This window comes from Ursus americanus, chromosome 10 (assembly GCF_024610735.1).
Source record: "Ursus americanus isolate L20-20 chromosome 10, mUrsAme1.1.p, whole genome shotgun sequence".
In the NCBI taxonomy this organism is placed as follows: domain Eukaryota; kingdom Metazoa; phylum Chordata; class Mammalia; order Carnivora; family Ursidae; genus Ursus; species Ursus americanus.
The window spans coordinates 2,898,539-2,915,783 of NC_142136.1; the positions used below are offsets into that span (position 1 = coordinate 2,898,539).

The 17,245-nt window shown below is 53.1% G+C and overlaps 1 protein-coding gene across 1 annotated transcript in view; it reads left to right on the top strand.

The window, feature by feature from the left end:
* Positions 1-17,245, top strand: part of COL4A1 (collagen type IV alpha 1 chain) — a 137,741-nt gene that overhangs the window by 111,430 nt on the left and 9,066 nt on the right. Inside the window, exons 29-48 of the mRNA XM_045772974.2 lie at positions 489-586; positions 2,350-2,500; positions 2,946-3,059; positions 3,845-4,012; positions 4,100-4,189; positions 4,976-5,128; positions 5,285-5,383; positions 5,493-5,582; positions 6,585-6,724; positions 7,154-7,280; positions 7,373-7,453; positions 7,867-7,965; positions 8,995-9,045; positions 10,380-10,565; positions 11,144-11,277; positions 12,263-12,335; positions 13,113-13,184; positions 14,396-14,524; positions 15,494-15,592; positions 16,523-16,735. Coding sequence (XP_045628930.1) covers positions 489-586; positions 2,350-2,500; positions 2,946-3,059; positions 3,845-4,012; positions 4,100-4,189; positions 4,976-5,128; positions 5,285-5,383; positions 5,493-5,582; positions 6,585-6,724; positions 7,154-7,280; positions 7,373-7,453; positions 7,867-7,965; positions 8,995-9,045; positions 10,380-10,565; positions 11,144-11,277; positions 12,263-12,335; positions 13,113-13,184; positions 14,396-14,524; positions 15,494-15,592; positions 16,523-16,735 — 2,367 coding nt within the window. The remainder of the gene's footprint in view (positions 1-488; positions 587-2,349; positions 2,501-2,945; positions 3,060-3,844; positions 4,013-4,099; positions 4,190-4,975; positions 5,129-5,284; positions 5,384-5,492; positions 5,583-6,584; positions 6,725-7,153; positions 7,281-7,372; positions 7,454-7,866; positions 7,966-8,994; positions 9,046-10,379; positions 10,566-11,143; positions 11,278-12,262; positions 12,336-13,112; positions 13,185-14,395; positions 14,525-15,493; positions 15,593-16,522; positions 16,736-17,245) is intronic.

Below are 17,245 nucleotides of genomic sequence, written 5' to 3' on the forward strand. Positions count from 1 at the left end.
TGTTCGAGAGCCCGTGGTCTGCAGCGGTGCTGCTCCCACCAGCGCACGTCTGGGAAGCCAGGGGCATCTCATGAAAATGCCGGTCTGCTCCAGTGGGTCTGGGTGCGCTCTTGAACGAGGGGCCATGCTCAGAGCCGCAGAGCGGGAGGGCCACCCCAGGTGCACGTGCCATGGTGGTCTTTGTTTTGTTTGCGGGGTAGGATGGGAGGAAATGCTGAGCGGAAGAGAAGGAAGAGGGGATGGTGGGGGAGAGACCAGGAGGGCGACAGGCACTGCGTGCAGTCTGTCGTACCCAGGCTGCCCCGGCTGGCGCCGGTGGCTCCGCCGATGGCTAGCGAGGCCTCACGCTCTATTTAGAACCACCTTGAAGGGCTCCTTGTTGTTGGCCAGTCCAGTGAGTTCGGGGGCATCTGAGCAAGTGTGAGGGAAGCGAGGAAAGTAGAGACTGGCATTAGCACCTTAGTGATTTCTGTGACCCTTCCTAACAGGTGTTGATGGCTTACCCGGAGACGTGGGACCTCCTGGCAGTCCAGGCCGCCCGGGATTTAATGGCTTACCTGGCAACCCAGGTGTGCCTGGCCAAAAGGTGGGTGCTGAGTGTTCCCTGGATTGCTGTTTCCTCATCCTGGTTATTAATTAGACACATAAAATGTGGCTGACTCGTGTCATGGTTATGTTGGAGCAGCATGCTTTGTTGGTTAAAGAAATAGCACAGAGTAGAAAAGAAGGAAGTGCATGGTACCTGGTAGTTGGTGTTTTGCGGGGAATCGTTTGTTCCAGCTTTCTGAGTACGTGCTTGCCTACGTGTGTACCGCATGTTGGGGTCCAGGGTAGGTCGTACTGGGAGTGGCAGGAGAAAGCTGTGTGCAAGCCACCCGGGAGAGTCTCGTTTTACTGACATTCTGGCCCAGTAATTCTTTGTAGCGGGGGCTGCCTGGGACATGGTGGGGCTTTAGCCACCCCCTCCGTGGCCTCTACCCACAGATACCAGAGGAACACCCTGCATCCATCTCCAGTCGTGACACCCAAAACTATCTCTGGACATTACCAAATGTCACCCAGGGGGGAAATGACCCTAGTTGGGGACCCCTGGGCTAGTGTGACTTTGGGACTCTCCTTGCCTTAAACATCTCTCTGCCTTTTGCTGATACTTGAAATTCCACGCAGCAAGTATAGCTGACCAACGGATAGATCTTTTCCTGTTCTGATTTTGCTAGAGGGCATCGTGTGAAATAGGAGAAAAGGCCAAGGGCAGTAGTTTCACTTTGCCAGTGAAAGAGCTAGCCTGGAGTATTCCCTTTCTGTTGTGAGGGCAGTTAGCGGCTATGGGTATTGGGCAGGTGCGCACGGGCAGGTAGCAGCCGTGGGCATCGGGCAGGTGCACATGGAGGCAGCTGTGTCTCAGTGATTCCAAGGAAGCATCCTCCTCAAAAACATCTAACTTCATGGTGTCCCTGCTCCCTGTGGCTGAGACGGCTTCCCCCTGTAACCTGCACTTGATCTGAAGCACTAGTCCGTGGTGGTGCTGTGCGGATCACCTTAAACACGTGAGGCTTGTGCGTTAGGAAATGCAGATGGGATTGGATCAGAATTTGGTTTATGATTTAAAATACGGTACTTTTTCAAAAATCCGTTGGATTTGGTTCCTTCCATTTTGTGAATTTGCTGCTGGGACACGTAGAGGAGTCACCAGTGCCCACAGATTAGTCTTCATCTGTAGGTTGTCGCTCCCAGTGGACAGCAGAGGGTCACTGTGACGCAGCGTGCACCTGCCGCCTGGCACGGCCTGTGTCCCGGACCTCGGGCCTTCAGAATGCTTTGTTTTCAATCGTCTGCCTTTATCAAAGCCCTTAGATTCATGACACTGTTTTACGTGTTTAATTTGATGTGAAAGCCTTTGTTTAAAGAAAAACCTCAGTAGATGTGTGCTGGTCCAGTCCTGGAGTGCTTCCGGCTTCTCAGAAGGTGTCCGTGTGCCAGTCACAAATCACATGTGGCTTTGCTCTCAGCTCCTCACAGACACAAAGCTGAGCAGAGGGCTGGGGCCCCGGGTGGGAATCCTGCCTCTGTGACTTGGACAAGGCATTCAGCTGTGGGGACCTTGATTTTCCTTGGGAAAAGGACCTTGTTGTGGGGAGCCTCGATTTTCCTCCTTTGTAGAATTAAACTGATAAAAATGAGCCACCTCCGACGTGTCATGAGATTGGAAGGGAACGATCATCTGTGTCAGGGCTTCGCAAGCTGGAGGGTTGTTGGACTCATGTCCTTATTGACCGTCTGTACCTGTGCCCTGATGAGCTCATGGGCTGTGCTTGTGAACTGGCTTCTCTGTGCTTCGGGAATTTCCAGGGAGAGCCCGGAGTTGGTCTACCAGGACTCAAAGGATTGCCAGGTCTTCCTGGCGTTCCTGGCACACCTGGGGAGAAGGGGAACATCGGGGGACCAGGTGTTCCGGGAGAGCATGGTGCTATTGGCCCCCCAGGCCTTCAGGGAATCAGAGGTAACTTTTTTTTTTTAAAGATTTTTATTTATTTATTTATTTAGAGAGAGAGCAAGAGCAAGGGGAGGACAAGAGGGAGAGGGAGAATCTCAAGCAGACTCCTCACTGAGCGGGGAACCTAATGCGGGGCTCAATCCCACAACCCTGGGATCATGACCTGAGCTGAAATCTGGAGTCCGACGCTCACCTGACTGAGCCACCCGAGGCCCCGAGGTGACTTCTTACAGACAAGTCTAGATGGCGGCAGGGGCTGGGCCCGTTTCTCTGGTGTCCACGAAGGCCCTGTCAGGTGCTCTGTAAATGTGTGTTGAGTGAATGATGGAAATTGTAGGAGGCTAGAGCTTACGGTATTGTGTTGTTGTGGTTTATCGTGTGGGTGGGGAGAGTATGTTATGAGACGTGCTATGGTCTGAATGCAATTTATTTACAATTTCTCCCCATCCAGGTGACCCAGGACCGCCTGGATTACAAGGTCCCAAAGGAGCTCCAGGAGCTCCTGGAATTGGCCCCCCCGGAGCGATGGGCCCCCCTGGAGGACAGGGACCACCCGGGTCCTCAGGTGATGGGACACTCTGCTACAGTTACTGCTTGCCCAGAGCACACTAACGGAGGGGACAGGCCATCAGGAGGCTGCGTGGAGTGGGGACAGTTACTGCTTGCCCAGAGCACACTAACGGAGGGGACGGGCCGCCAGCAGGCTGCGTGGAGTGGGGACTAGTGCTCCCTCGTGAATAAAAGGGGGAAAGGGTGATTCTGCTTTGTGGAAACCGGTCTAATTGTTCACTGAAATGAAAAGTGGTAGGTGTCTTTTTCTTCCTCCCACTGAACTTGGTTTATGGGCCAGAGAGCCTCCCCTTTATGTATCTACAGTGACATTTTCATTTAATTCAAAATGACTGGCGTCCCCATCTTACTTTTCCATGGGGGGTTATTAGTAAGTTGTGGATACTGTAAACTGACTGGTCCACGGCTAGGAGCTGCCTTTGCCTTTAGTGACCGGTCCTAGAACTAAGACCATGCTGGTGGGCCAACAAGACGATCCCCAAACACGGTTGAAAAGTAGCTAACGTTGGGTACAAACACTGCAGACAGGCCTGGGGGTGCTGGCAGTGGTGACTGCCGCCCCCTGATGGCAGAGAGGTGGGCTTGGTCTCCAAGCCTTGTCCCCCCAGGACTGCCTCATGGCTCCAGACGCCGTCACCTGGGATGGTGGGAGCATCCCGGCCCCCAGCGCGGGCATGCATGCTCATGTGCCTCCTGCAGAAAGCTCCAGCGGACCCCGGGAGGGTGCCCTGCAGAGCTCCCGGAAGATCCTGCTAACTGCTCTTGCTCTTCGCCCCCCAGGCCCTCCCGGAGTGAAAGGAGAGAAGGGCTTCCCCGGATTTCCAGGCCTGGACATGCCAGGTCCCAAAGGAGATAAAGGGTCCCAAGGGCTGCCTGGCCTGACGGGACAGTCGGGGCATCCTGGTCTTCCTGGACAGCAGGGCACACCTGGGGTTCCTGGGTTTCCAGGTAAATGATTTGTGAACTCCAGCCCTTGTCTGTTCGTGACCCGTAGCATCTGTAGTCAGCATTCACAGTCCTTCCGTCTGGCCACAGGTCCCAAGGGAGAGATGGGCGTCATGGGGACCCCAGGGCAGCCTGGCTCACCGGGACCAGCGGGCCTGCCAGGATTACCAGGAGAAAAAGGTAGGGAGCGGGCATCTCTAGAAGAGCCCGTCTTATGGCTATGTCTCCGTGTCTCTTGGGAACTCTGGAGTGGTTGTAGTCACATTTCATTGTAAGAGGTGGAGGAAAGAAGTCAAGAAGGTCCCATAAGGGTTGAGAAGACCTGCTCCTCCGGTGGGAGCTCCTGGTGTGCAGTGCATGTGGGAGCAGGGCCTGTACTCTGCCCAAACCTGACAGAGGACAGGTTTTCAGCTGTTCCTTATGGTGCATTTGAGTTTGTTTGTTTTTATAGAATTGGTGGGAATCTTCAGTCCTACAAGATCACAGGAACCGAGTCCTTAGAATCAAATTAGCAAACTGGGCAAATTTACAATTCTTAATTTTTATTTCTCACCTTGTTATTTGAAATTGGTCCAAAATATGTTTTTTTAACAAATTGATTTTGTGAGACATAGAAATAGTCATTTGTTTAGTAGAATAAGAAAATCCCATTTTATTGTTTTGTATCAAACAGACACGATGAAGTTCCTTAGGAAAGAGAAAGTGTAAAGTATTTAAACCGATAATAAGCAGAGTGACATATATAATAGAGTCATTAGCAAATAATGAATTCTGAAAAATGGCTCTACTGTTCCCTTCCCGGGGCCAGATTCTGATGGGTAGCTCGACACTCGCCGTGTACCGCTACTTTGTGCTGCCTGTGGACAGGCCGTGCGTCTTCCTACCTCCCTTAGCAGAAGTGCACACCGCGTCGCTGCCTCTGAGACCTTGGCCATATTTCACCGGCGCCTTCTCTTTCCTGTGCAGGGGACCACGGCTTCCCGGGCTCCTCAGGGCCCAGGGGAGACCCCGGCTTCAAGGGGGACAAAGGAGACGTGGGTCTCCCTGGCAAGCCTGGCTCCATGGATAAGGTGGACATGGGCAGCATGAAGGGTCAGAAGGGAGACCAAGGAGAGAAAGGTGAGTGGACGGCGGGTCGGTGGGGGGCGGGGTAGAGCTGCGTGTCTGACCAGTGGTATAGCTCTGCACGGGAATATGAACCCAGCCTGTGTTTCTGCGACAGTTGGCTGTATACGCAGACGTGGGTCCTCATCACCTTTTTTCTGTGATATGCAGGACAAATTGGACCGACTGGTGATAAAGGATCCCGGGGAGATCCTGGAACCCCAGGAGTGCCTGGAAAGGATGGCCAGGCGGGACATCCTGGGCAGCCAGGTATGGGGTGAAGTTCAAGTTCCCCACACAGCAGGAGCTCGTGCTAAGGACGTGTCACCTGGCACTTTTCATAGGCATTAATCTGGTGGGTTTTTCTCTGTTATCCTAGGACCTAAAGGTGACCCAGGCATAGGTGGAACCCCGGGTGCCCCAGGACTCCCTGGACCCAAAGGATCGGTTGGTGGAATGGGCCTGCCAGGTACATTGGATTCGGATAAGGGGTCTTGTTTCTAAAGAAAAGACCGTGCCTGGACTGGTGGGACAGGCCTGTTGGAGGGTACGCATCTCCCGAGGGCATAATCCAGGCACACGTGTCTTTTACCCCAATGCACAGCTCCAGTTCTGTGTGGTCTCCTGCCTCAGGATCAATGGCACTTGGCTGACACAGTGACCACTGCTAGAAAAAAAATCACAGTTCAGTAAAATAAAACAAGGGCTGCCTACCGTCCCCTTTCGATTACCTCCAGGTGACTGTCGACCTGGCCACCATCTCCCGGTGCAGTCTGGTTCCCTACACGTCTGGGCCAGCCGCTAGCACCCTGTGGTGCCAGCCTGGACGAGTCCTCTGGGCTCCTCTGCCCCAATCCTGAACTGGCCCCAACTCTGCCAGCAGCTCCCGTGAGGAGGCGGGTGAGAGAGAGTGCTGGCCTCAGGTGGGTCCTGGGCTAGCACCTCTCAGAACCCGCTGGGAAGGGAGAGCCAAGGCAGGAAGCCGGCCTCTCTAGCCCTACCAATGCCTTCACGAGGGGCCTGCTCGCCCCCATTTGACACAGAGACATCTAGCTTGCTGTTTACACCTGTTTGTAAATAGGTCTGCATACCAGCGTGTTATGAGACCAGGTATGCATTTCCCCTCGACAGCCCGCCTCACGGCCCCTCTGATTCTTCTGGGTAATGTGCACTGATTGTAGAATAAAGAACGTGAAGACGTTTGTTATACTGCTGCCAAAGTAAATATGCCAAGGAGTTCATGCATTTCTTCTCTCTCTGTAAAATGATGGTCTCTAGAAGACAGGACAGACACTTCTGGTGTGGCACTAACGTGCTGTGGGCACCTGGTGTCTGCCTGCCTAACTGAGAGTTGGATAAATCAAGGGAAACAGGTTCTTTTACCTTGTTCTTGCCGGCCATCAAGGTGCCTTGTTATTTGGAATATTAGCGCCTGCTAATACATTCAAGTTTCAATTGTCTGCGTTTATAGGGACACCTGGAGAAAAAGGTGTGCCTGGAATCCCCGGCCCGCAGGGCGTCCCTGGCTTACCGGGGGAGAAAGGAGCAAAAGGAGAGAAAGGGCAGGCGGGCCTACCTGGCATTGGAATTCCGGGCCGTCCCGGGGACAAGGTAACAGCCTCCTGCTTGGAAACACCCCCTCCCGGCCATCTGAGTAGCTCAGCACATTAAATCACTCATAACACAGAACAGTGTCCCCCAACTTACTCTAAGTTGTTCCTCCTGCCTTCTGTCCACCACCCTTCCTTGGGAAGAATCGAGAGACTGTTGGAGAGGCAGGGTAGCAAGCTCTCATGGGCTGGAAAGGAAGGGTGAAGAGGACCGTGGAAAGTAGAAACAGATAATTGGCTCTTTTGTTCCAGGTTTCCCATTTGTCCTCGTTTTTCAGACGTGGACTTTGACTCTTTGTTAGAAAGCTGGAAATGGAATTCTCCAGTGTAGCATTAATGGCATCAAAATGCGTACTGTGATCCAGAAGGGGCCCCCAGACCTATGTCCGGGGACAGATATAAAATGAGTGGGCCCAATGTCTCCTCACAGGGAGATCAAGGGATCACAGGCTTTCCGGGGAGTCCTGGAGAGAAGGGAGAAAAAGGAAGTGCTGGCATCCCAGGGGTCCCTGGCTCCCCAGGCCCCAAAGGATCACCAGGGACTGTTGGCTATCCAGGTAGGTGAGCCGGGCCTCCTCCCGAGCTTGGGTTCGAAGGTGATGGAAAGACTCAAACTGATGGCATTCTGGTGTCTTATGTTTCCCATTAGGAAGCCCCGGGTTGCCTGGAGAAAAAGGTGACAAAGGTCTCCCAGGATCGGATGGCATTCCCGGCATCAAAGGAGAAGCAGGTAGAGACCACTTTTCAGAATGCAGACAGGGGCCTGTGGGACGAGGCCAGGGGCCCTCCCTCACGGTGGCGCATCGTGGACCCCAGAGTGTCCCCGGGTGGCCCAGCCCTCCTCGTTTCAGATGAACAAACCATGCGTAGGGGGTTCGCGGGGTCTTTCTGAGGTCTGGCCACCAGTTAGGAGCTAGGACCAGTCGCTGAGCTGACTGTACAGCTAGGTCCAGTTGGTTCTAGAATCGGTTTGTGTGTCGGCCCATGTACATTCCTCGGGGTTGATGTACATTCCTCGGGGACACCAGGAGTGCTGTGGGTAATGGCTCCCTGAAGGAATGTCCGGAACGAGCATCTTGTGTGCAGAGCCGGTGCCATGAGAGCATCTGTGCCTGACTGACTGATGTGACTCTTCTCTCTTAGGTCTTCCTGGGAAGCCTGGCCCCACGGGCCCAGCCGGCCAGAAAGGGGAGCCCGGCAGTGACGGAATCCCAGGGTCGGCGGGAGAGAAGGGTGAACCAGGTATGCCCTGCTCCTGCTCCCTTTCAGGACCAGATGCTCCCCTGGGGTCAGCATGTCTCAGACTTCCAGTCCGTGCTGTGTGACTGGGGCTGGGCACAAGGTGGTCACCGCATGCATCCTTACGGCTCTTTGAACACTGATGTGGACAAGGGGAGAGGCTTGGATAAGAAGAGGGGCAGGGGAGGGAATTTATCCCAGCAGTAGTCATGGCCACCTGCCCTGAGCTCCCAGTGGCACATGAGAGAAAGCCAGAAAAAGCCCAGGCTCTCCCTCCTCTGCCTGGCATTCCCCTCGTTAGAGAGATGGTCCTGGGAACATTGCCTGTCCCCCAAATCTGCTCCTGTCACTCACAGTGAGGGGGGGCCCACAAGCTCTGACGATGAGAATCAGGTACATGGTAGTACTTGTGTGTAGCAAGAGGGTGACCCTGAGTCAGGGGGCCAGACGTGCGGAATGTCGCTGGAGAGGGGCATGCGGGGGATTTCCTGCGGTCAGGGCTGACCTCTTTCTAAAGTTCATTGTTTCGTTCTGTACACATTACATTTATATTGCGTGCCTTCATTTCCTTACAGCAACAATTCATGAAATGCCTCCACACCTCCTTTCCCCCACTTTCATCTTCCTTCACGCCCCTTGCTCACGTGTGTGGGCTTCCCAGCGTTTACTGTCCGAAATGTCTCGGACTCTCCCTGCCTCTCTCGAGAATGGCTGTTAGTTGGACGGTCATCTGAGAAAAGCTAATTTGTTAGTCTCTAGACAAAAGGGGAAAATACGTACTTATTTGTACAGATCGTTTTTGTGCTGACAGGTACTTAAGAAAAATGCTAAATGATACATACCCAGTCCAGGGCCTCTCAGCACAACTGTGGGAATGGGATTTTCCTCGCACGCACGTGTGATGAACTGATTTCCACATATCCTATAAAGAGCATATGGTATTGGCACACACAGTTGGCGGTGTTTTGTGCTGTACGTGCAGATCAACTGTTTTAGGAAAGGTGGATGTGACTTGTTACCCTTAACTTACAGGTCTGCCTGGAAGAGGATTCCCAGGGTTTCCAGGGGCCAAAGGAGAGAAAGGTAACATTTGTGAAACACGTTCTTCCTTTCCCACTAAAGGCTGACGCACGCGGTGCCAGCAGAGTGGATCTCGCGGTTGCAAGGAGCGGGTGACAGGTGCTGGCCCTGGGTCAGTCTCATCCGTGCCTGCTTCTGGCCCCGACAAACCACCATCTGGTACATTGCCCTTCGATTCACTGTCTTCTGAAAAAGCAAGACAAGAATCACAAGGAGGGGCTTGCGGTCAGTTTGGGCAATGACTCTGTTTCATTCCCTTCTTACTTTTTCTTAATAACCTTGAAATCATCCTGGAATTTTGGTATTTAATTAGCAACTTTGGAGTAATATGTTGGAGACTACATTTCAGGGATTTTTTTCCCCTACGAGTTCTTACCTTAAAATACTTAAAAAAACAGCCTATTACCGTGTTTCTATCATTGACATACAATGAAGTACACATATGTAGAGTGTGCCATTTGGTAAGTCTTGGTACACACACACACCTGCGGAAGTACCCCCACATTCAGGAGCGTGAACGCGTCCATCACCCCAAAAATGTCCTAGGCTGCTCTGTCGTGCCCGGCTTGCCCTTCCTGCCCCGCTGCTGTCCCCAGCCACCCACTGGTCTGTCTTCCGGCCCTGTAGATTCGCTTGCATTTTCTAGAATTCTGTATCGACAGAATCCTCTGTGTTTTACTCTGTTTAGTCTGACTTTTTCCGCACGGCATCGTTAGCTTAAGAGTCACTGGGGCGGCAGCCTGTGCCGGTCCCTCACTCCTGTCTCTCGCTGAGCTCTGTGGTGTGGCTGTAACGTCGCTCGGTTAGTCACTCACCTGTCGGCCGGACCGGCCCTTCACTTCGCAGTGCGGCTGCCTGTGCTTGCTGCTGGGCTGGCCTTCCAGTGACGCTGCGGCAAAGCGCTTCTGGAAGAAGTGTAGAGGGGGCGCCTGGGTGGCTCAGTCCGTGAGGCATCTGCCTTCGGCTCAGGTCCTGATCCCAGGGGCCCGGGATCAAGCCCTGAGTCGAGCTCCCTGCTCAGCGGGGGTTCTGCTTCTCCCTCTGCCCTTCCCCTCGCCCCTCGTACTCGCTCACTCTCTCGCTCAAATAAATAAATAAAATCTTTTAAAAAATGTTAGAAGTATAAAGAATGATAGTTGGGCTCTTGTATTCTAAGCTTACTTTTTTCCAGACCGACCGTGATTGGAGTCTGGTCTGTTACTTAGTAAGGCAGAGGGAGGGCACACGGCTCTGTTGTCCCTCCGATGCCTTCCGGAAGCCGCTCGGTCCTCGTTGCTGTACCGTGGTTTCTCTTTCCCTGCCTTTCACCACCGTCTCAAACTGTTGTTGTTGTTTAGGTTCAAAGGGCGACGTGGGTTTCCCGGGACAAGCCGGCAGTCCAGGCATCCCCGGATCCAAAGGAGAGCAAGGATTCATGGGTCCCCCGGGGCCGCAAGGACAGCCGGGCTTACCTGGAACTCCAGGCCATGCTGTGGAGGGGCCCAAAGGAGACCGGGGCCCACAGGGTCAACCTGGCCTACCAGGTAAGGGTGTCTCACCAGGGTCAGAGCCAGGACCGACACAGAAGGCACAGACACGCACGAGTGTGAAAGAGGTGGACATACTTCAGTCCTCAGTGGAGTTCTTTCCTTAGAGGTCTGCAGTATTGGCTGCAGCTGAAACCGCTTCAGATATCTGGGGACCTTGTTGTTTGGCCTCCGCTGGGTCACTGCCCCGGCCCCAGGTCCTTTCTGTCAAGGAATAGTAGGTATGACAAGTGATTAGAGGTAGACTAGACATTATTGGGAGAGACTGGAGCACAGATGTCACCCATGGTGGCTTTACGCCCAGTAACGTCCTGGCACTCCCCGCCCCCGCCCAAGACAACTGTGTGGCAGGATTGTTTGCTGAGGTTGGGGCGTCCCTATCAGCGCTTGCTGCCCGTCGAGCACATTCTCCCTTCTGGGGCCGGCAGGGTTTCCGCAGGCTCTCACGGTGCTCTACAGTGTTGTTGCCCCTGGTGGGGACAGTTGGGTGGAGATGATGACAGCCAAGCCCGATGATGCCTGCCCATAAAATCACCCTCTAACCCCACATGTGTGACTTTTGTCTCTCCCATTAGGGCTTCCGGGACCTATGGGGCCTGCGGGGCTCCCTGGGCTCGATGGACTCAAAGGTGACAAAGGAAACCCAGGTTGGCCGGGGGCTCCTGGAGCTCCAGGGCCCAAGGGAGAGCCAGGATTCCAGGGCCTGCCTGTGAGTTGTCCATGTGTCCGTCTTGTGCATGAACAGGATCACAGAGCCGTGCGTGTGCATGTGTGTGTGCGTGTGTGTGTGTGCGCATGTGCATACATGGGTGTTCCACTCTTGAATCCTCTCCGGAGGGGCTGCTGCTCATTGCTGGTCGTTGGCCGTCTTCCCTGACATCACAGCAGCCTATGAGCACATTCTTTCCAGTTCAGATTTGTAAGACCCATTACAGGGAACGTTACAGGGCTGGGGCTTGCGGCTCAGGGCCTGGGCTAGAAAATCTGTGTACGCCCTTGATGCGAACAGCAAGCCTCAGCAAGAGAAGTCCACGTCCTGTTTCTGGTGCTATAAGCGGCTGTGTCCGTGTACCCGTCCAAATGTGTACGCACATCGATGTTGGTGCGTGTTTTCATTGTGACACCTTTTCATAAGGTGAAGCAAAGAAACAAACACAGGTGAGAAACAGTACGACGAGAAAGGAGCTAGAGGTGGAAGTATTTTGAAATAGCCAGAAAATGAGATAATATGTTTAAAATACATGAGTGACGCCATATTTATAAAGAAAAATAGTCCTCCTTTGGTTATGGGTTTCCTTCTCTCCATATTTAAAATCACTTTTCGGATAAGATATCAAGCTAACTCTAAAGAAAATGCATTATGCCTGAGTGTTTGGAGGAGAGTTTCCAGAAGGTAGTTTGGCGCTGAAAGATTGATATGCGTGCACCTGCTCTGGGAGCCGACTGTGTAGATGGACAAGGGGAGGAGGCGCTGGGAAGGAAGCAAGTTGTTCCAACTTCCAGCTTCCTAGTGTAGACATGCATAGGGATTTCTCATTCGTTTTGCATCGCTCAAGAAAGCACAGGCACCGTTGGTTCACAGAGCTCCTTTGTGGAACGCTGAGGGTCTGCCCCAGCCTCCTGACTAGCAGGTTACTTGACAGACTTACCATTTCCTGAGCATTTCCCAGGTGACATTCTCCTTGTGTGTCTAGGGGATTGGTGGCTCGCCAGGGATCACGGGCTCCAAGGGTGATATGGGGCCTCCAGGAGTGCCGGGATTTCAAGGTAAGACTGTAAAGGAGGTGCTGCTTGAAGGCAGAACCTGACCACTGGGCCTTTCACATAGTTAGGCCGGCCTGGTTACGGTGCAAGACATTGTTCTCTTCCAGTTAAACGTGCTATTTCGTGCTACGGCAGCCCGATTTGTATCATCCTATGAATGGCTGTATATAGACGCTGATTTTCTTATTAAGAATCAGCGGATCATTTGCACCTTGATTGTGTATCAGTAAGAAATCATGGATTTGGGGCATTCGTTAATTTATTAATGTAATAAGTGAACATTTATTGGGTGCCTCTCAGCTTCTGGGCACGGTGAGTTTTACTGCTGAATGAGATATATGTTAATGACAGGTGAATAAAACCAGTTCTCAGCCTGCAGGCATCTTGGGGTCTCTTTGGGGACATGTGTGAACCGGATTGTGGCCAAAAACAGGATCATGTGCCCCTCCACTGTTTGTGATCATTTTGTAGTTTGTTGTATGTTTGGAAAAATGTGATTTCTAGGTTCTAGAAAGAAGAGTTTCATTGAAAGTATTATGCAGCTGACCAGAAGTAATGTTGTTTTCTTCCCCGAGAACAAACTGGAAATATGTTCGCTGTGTGTGTATATGTGTATACATGGGTACATATGTACCTAGGTATGCGCGTATGTGGACACACATGTAATGGGCACACGCCCATGCACGTGTGCAGGTATATGTGTGTGCCGCCCTGCATATGTGTACCCATACTTGCATATCGTTGGGAATTCTGTGCAAACGATGTTCTTCTTTCCTCCAGGTCAGAAAGGCCTCCCTGGCCTGCAGGGAACGAAGGGGGATCAAGGTGACCAGGGCTTCCCTGGAAGTAAAGGTAGGAGCGTTTGCTGTGCTGGTGGGGCCTTACTGAAGCTTTGAACTCACGGAGTTAGGGAGTTTGGTTTTACAGATGTGTAAGGCTTGAGTATCATTAGGAAACAGTTGATTAAAAATTCGTTGGTAGTTTGTCAGGACATTTATGCGACGTGTCTTGAAAGTCAAGCTTGTTAAATCTAGGCGGTAAATCGAGAGGAGAGAGGAGGACAGACTCCAGATTCACGGCCCGCAGGCTCTGGAGGCGTACAGCCTGACCACTTAGCTGTCCTCGGGAGGAGCTCGGTCTTGCGTGGACAGGCTGCACGGGAGCTGGGCAGCAAGGAGTCCTGCACGGGGAAGACTCTTCCTCGGCTTCTCCACCGTTGCGGTGTGCGGCGGATCCCACACCCCAGGGCAGTCTCGGGGGGAAATGGTTTAAGTACAGCCAGCAACCCGTTCTAGCTTCTGCCGGGCCAACCATATTTGCAGGGCCATGTTTAATTTTCAGAATCATGCTTCGAGAGAGACTGAGTAGTGCAATGTCAGGAACAAAAGAAATGGGGAAGATGTGTGGAGGGCAGGAGAGGACTGGGGATGTTTGTCTGAAGCGGGCGGGGCTGGTGCCGACCCAGGGCCTCCGCACACTCCTAGCTGCTGGGGCCGACCCAGGGCCTCCGCACACTCCTAGCTGCTGGGGCCGACCCAGGGCCTCCGCACACTCCTAGCTGCTGGGGCCGACCCAGGGCCTCCGCACACTCCTAGCTGCTACTCACCTTTCAAGGGCTGTCGTGCAGAAAGGTTAAATTTATGTGCCATTGGAGAATGAAGGCCCATGGTTGTCATGTACGTAAGGCCGATTTCAGAGAAGTGCAGGAAGAAACCTTCTAACTGCGTACGTTGCAGCCCTCCTTGTGCGGGTGGGCTCCCTGGGAGGGACGGAGCTTCACCTGGTGGGCTGTACAGGTGAGGGCCGCACGGTGGCTGTCGGGGATTCCAAAACTGAGCGGCCAGTTTATACTAATGACCCTCAGCCTGAGGAGTCAGGATTTTACGTTAAATACTAGAAGTATGTACGTACATGTATGTCTTACAAAGATCTGTGACTTGTGTTTTTGATACTGATTCTGAGAATTTCTGAGAAACATTGTGTTGGGATTGGGTTTCATGTTGGGCTCTTCGCCCATGAGCGTTGACAGTGGAATTGATCAATGGCACCCCTGATTTCCGCAGGCCTTCCCGGTCCCCCGGGCCCCCCAGGACCCTATGACATCATCAAAGGGGAGCCAGGACTTCCTGGTCCTGAGGGTCCCGCAGGTCTGAAGGGTCTCCCAGGACCTCCAGGCCCCAAAGGACAGCAAGGTAAGAATAGCTGAGCTGCAAAGGGGAGGTGTGGGGGTCAGGCGGGCTTTCCTTCTCACGTGTGGGGCCTCTGGGTGGTGACTGTGTAGACACATATTTGAATATGACTTTCTTACTTTCCTTCAATGGATATCAAAACCTAATGGAATTTTTGAAGGGACTGAAAAAGCCAGGACAAAATACAGGAGAAGCTAGAGGAATGTACAGTTCAACACATCTGTGCTCGCTGGGGAACCCATGGGCTGCAGACACAGAGATCACCTTTTCCAGCGAGAAGATAAGGGATGGCGGGAGGCATCAGTCTAGAACCATGAGAGTGGGCCCTGGCAGTGGCCCAGAGGCCCCAGCCAGCTGGCAGTTCATGCCTGGGGTTCCCAGACACCTGACCTAGAGCTTTCTGCCTGCCTAGGCTGAACACTCCCTATTGCGAAAGCTACCGGTGAGGGTGGCTGGACGATAAAGGGGAAGGGAAACTCTTCAGCTGAGAGGACGCATCCACAAAAATAAGTTTAAGACCCGCGAGTAAAAGGTGCACATGAAAACAAAAATCTATCCACATGGGCATATCTGCTGCATAAGAATTACTTGAGATGCGGGAATATGGCCTGGGGGAGATGCTTGAGAACACGAAAATGTGTCCCAGCCCTCCCCCTCCCCCTCCCCCCACGAATCTGCCTCTCCCAAAAATGTGCGCCAGACAGTAGAAGCGAGCACCCTGGGGAGCTCTGGAGCAGAGGGCGGAACGCACGGCCTGGGAATGCGGGTTCGGCCCACGCCCTGGGGGTGCGAACAAGGTCCCGGGAGGAGCTCTTGGCTGTCTGGGAGAACTTTGTCACTCAGCTGACTGCCCTAGGCTGGCCGCCCCGGAGGCTAAAGACATTCCAAAAGGGAAGAAAAAGATACAGCCTGCGGCGCTGCAGGACCAGGGCGCTGCAGGACCAGGTTGCGATTCCCTTCCCTTTCTTGTAGGTGTGACGGGATCTGTGGGCTTACCTGGACCGCCAGGTAGTCCCGGTTTTGACGGCGCCCCGGGCCAGAAAGGAGAGACGGGACCCTTCGGCCCTCCTGGTAGGTTTGCTGTGGCCTTGACCCAGTCGCCCTCTACCTGCATCCTCAGGTTTGAAGCAGGAGGCTCCGGTGTGCAGAACCCTGCAGAGTGGACTTGAAAACGTTACTTGTTTTTTGATTTCCTTTTTTTAAAGAGGAAATAAGGTCTTATAGGGGAGCTAAAGGGTTGTCATCATTTTTTTCTGTGTGGAGAGACAGATGCTGGTGCAGCACAGTGTTTCCAGATGTTGTTGAAAGATGCCAGCAGGGCTGGTCTGTGGTCTTCTGAGCGGGGAGCAGTCCATGGCTACAGAAATTCCGTGTCGGCAGCAGACGAGAGGAAGTAGATATGATGCCAGTGCTGGCCACAAGGCTGCTGTCCAGCACGGGATGCAGTGGATCTGCTCCCCGAGGAAGCCAAAACTCAGCTACCCCATAATGACTGAGATGCTGAAGGCTGAGGGCATCGACTGGAGGGGCTGGGGGCCCAGCCCAGCAGAAGGGCCGCAAGCAGCTTTGCACGCAGTGTAGTGACCCAGGGGACAGCAGGACTCAGTGCCCGCACCCAGCCCTTAACCGCCCTGTTTCCATGCGCCATGCTGGGTGGCCTGCCGTGGAAGGGAATACACCTTAAAAGGAGGTTTTGTTCTAAAAATTCTGTGATCTTTCTCCCTTAGAGAGCCCCAAATGTTGTCTGAGTGACACGGTGTTGAATGATGTCATTTATTCTACTTACTCGTGTATCCCTTCTCACGTTTCATTTACCCATTGGACTCAATTTTCTGAGCATCTGCTCTGCACCCAGCACTGTGTTTATAAAGCATCTCGGTGGTCTTTAGAAAGCAGAAGCTGGGGCAGCACAGAGGCGGGTTGCCGTACTCAGTCCTCCTCGAAGCCTTTCCAGGGAGCCTCTCTGCAGCCAGGGAAGCTCATTTCTCTCCTGTCTTCCAGGTCCGCGAGGGTTTCCGGGCCCGCCAGGCCCTGATGGGCTGCCAGGATCCATGGGTCCCCCAGGCACCCCGTCTGTTGATCATGGCTTCCTTGTGACCAGGCACAGTCAAACAACGGATGACCCACAATGTCCTCCTGGGACCAAAATTCTTTACCACGGGTACTCCTTGCTCTACGTGCAAGGCAACGAACGAGCCCACGGCCAGGACTTGGGTGAGATGCTGGGGACGCTTGTGTTCATGAGACACAGAGTTGTGGCGGCCCAGGCGGCAGAGCTGTATTCAGCCCCGGTCCTGTGTTCAGGGTGCCACAGTTAGTGCAAAGGGCGCCTGATTCTGTTTCCTTCCCTCCTTACAAAACGAACCAGCAAGTTCAGCAGCTACCACGTTACTAAGGGAAGCCAAGAAAATGTAAAGAATCTTTGAAACCTTTTAAATTCATATAACTTTTGATCTCTTCTTCAAATTATCAAGTAGGTCAAGATTTCTGGAGTACATACTTCACAGTTAGCGTTGAGATTCTTAAAATAGGGCATTTTTACTGGTGCTCTTTCTAAACAATGTGCACGTTACCCTGTCCAGCATTTCTCTGCACCCTCCAAGCTCCGTCCCTCTGTTTCCTTCAGAAGGCGGCCGCTGGCTGTCATTTCTCCAGTCCCCTCCAGACATCCTTCACCGAATTTGCTTAATGACACATGCACCTAACTGACGTGGAGCTCGGAAA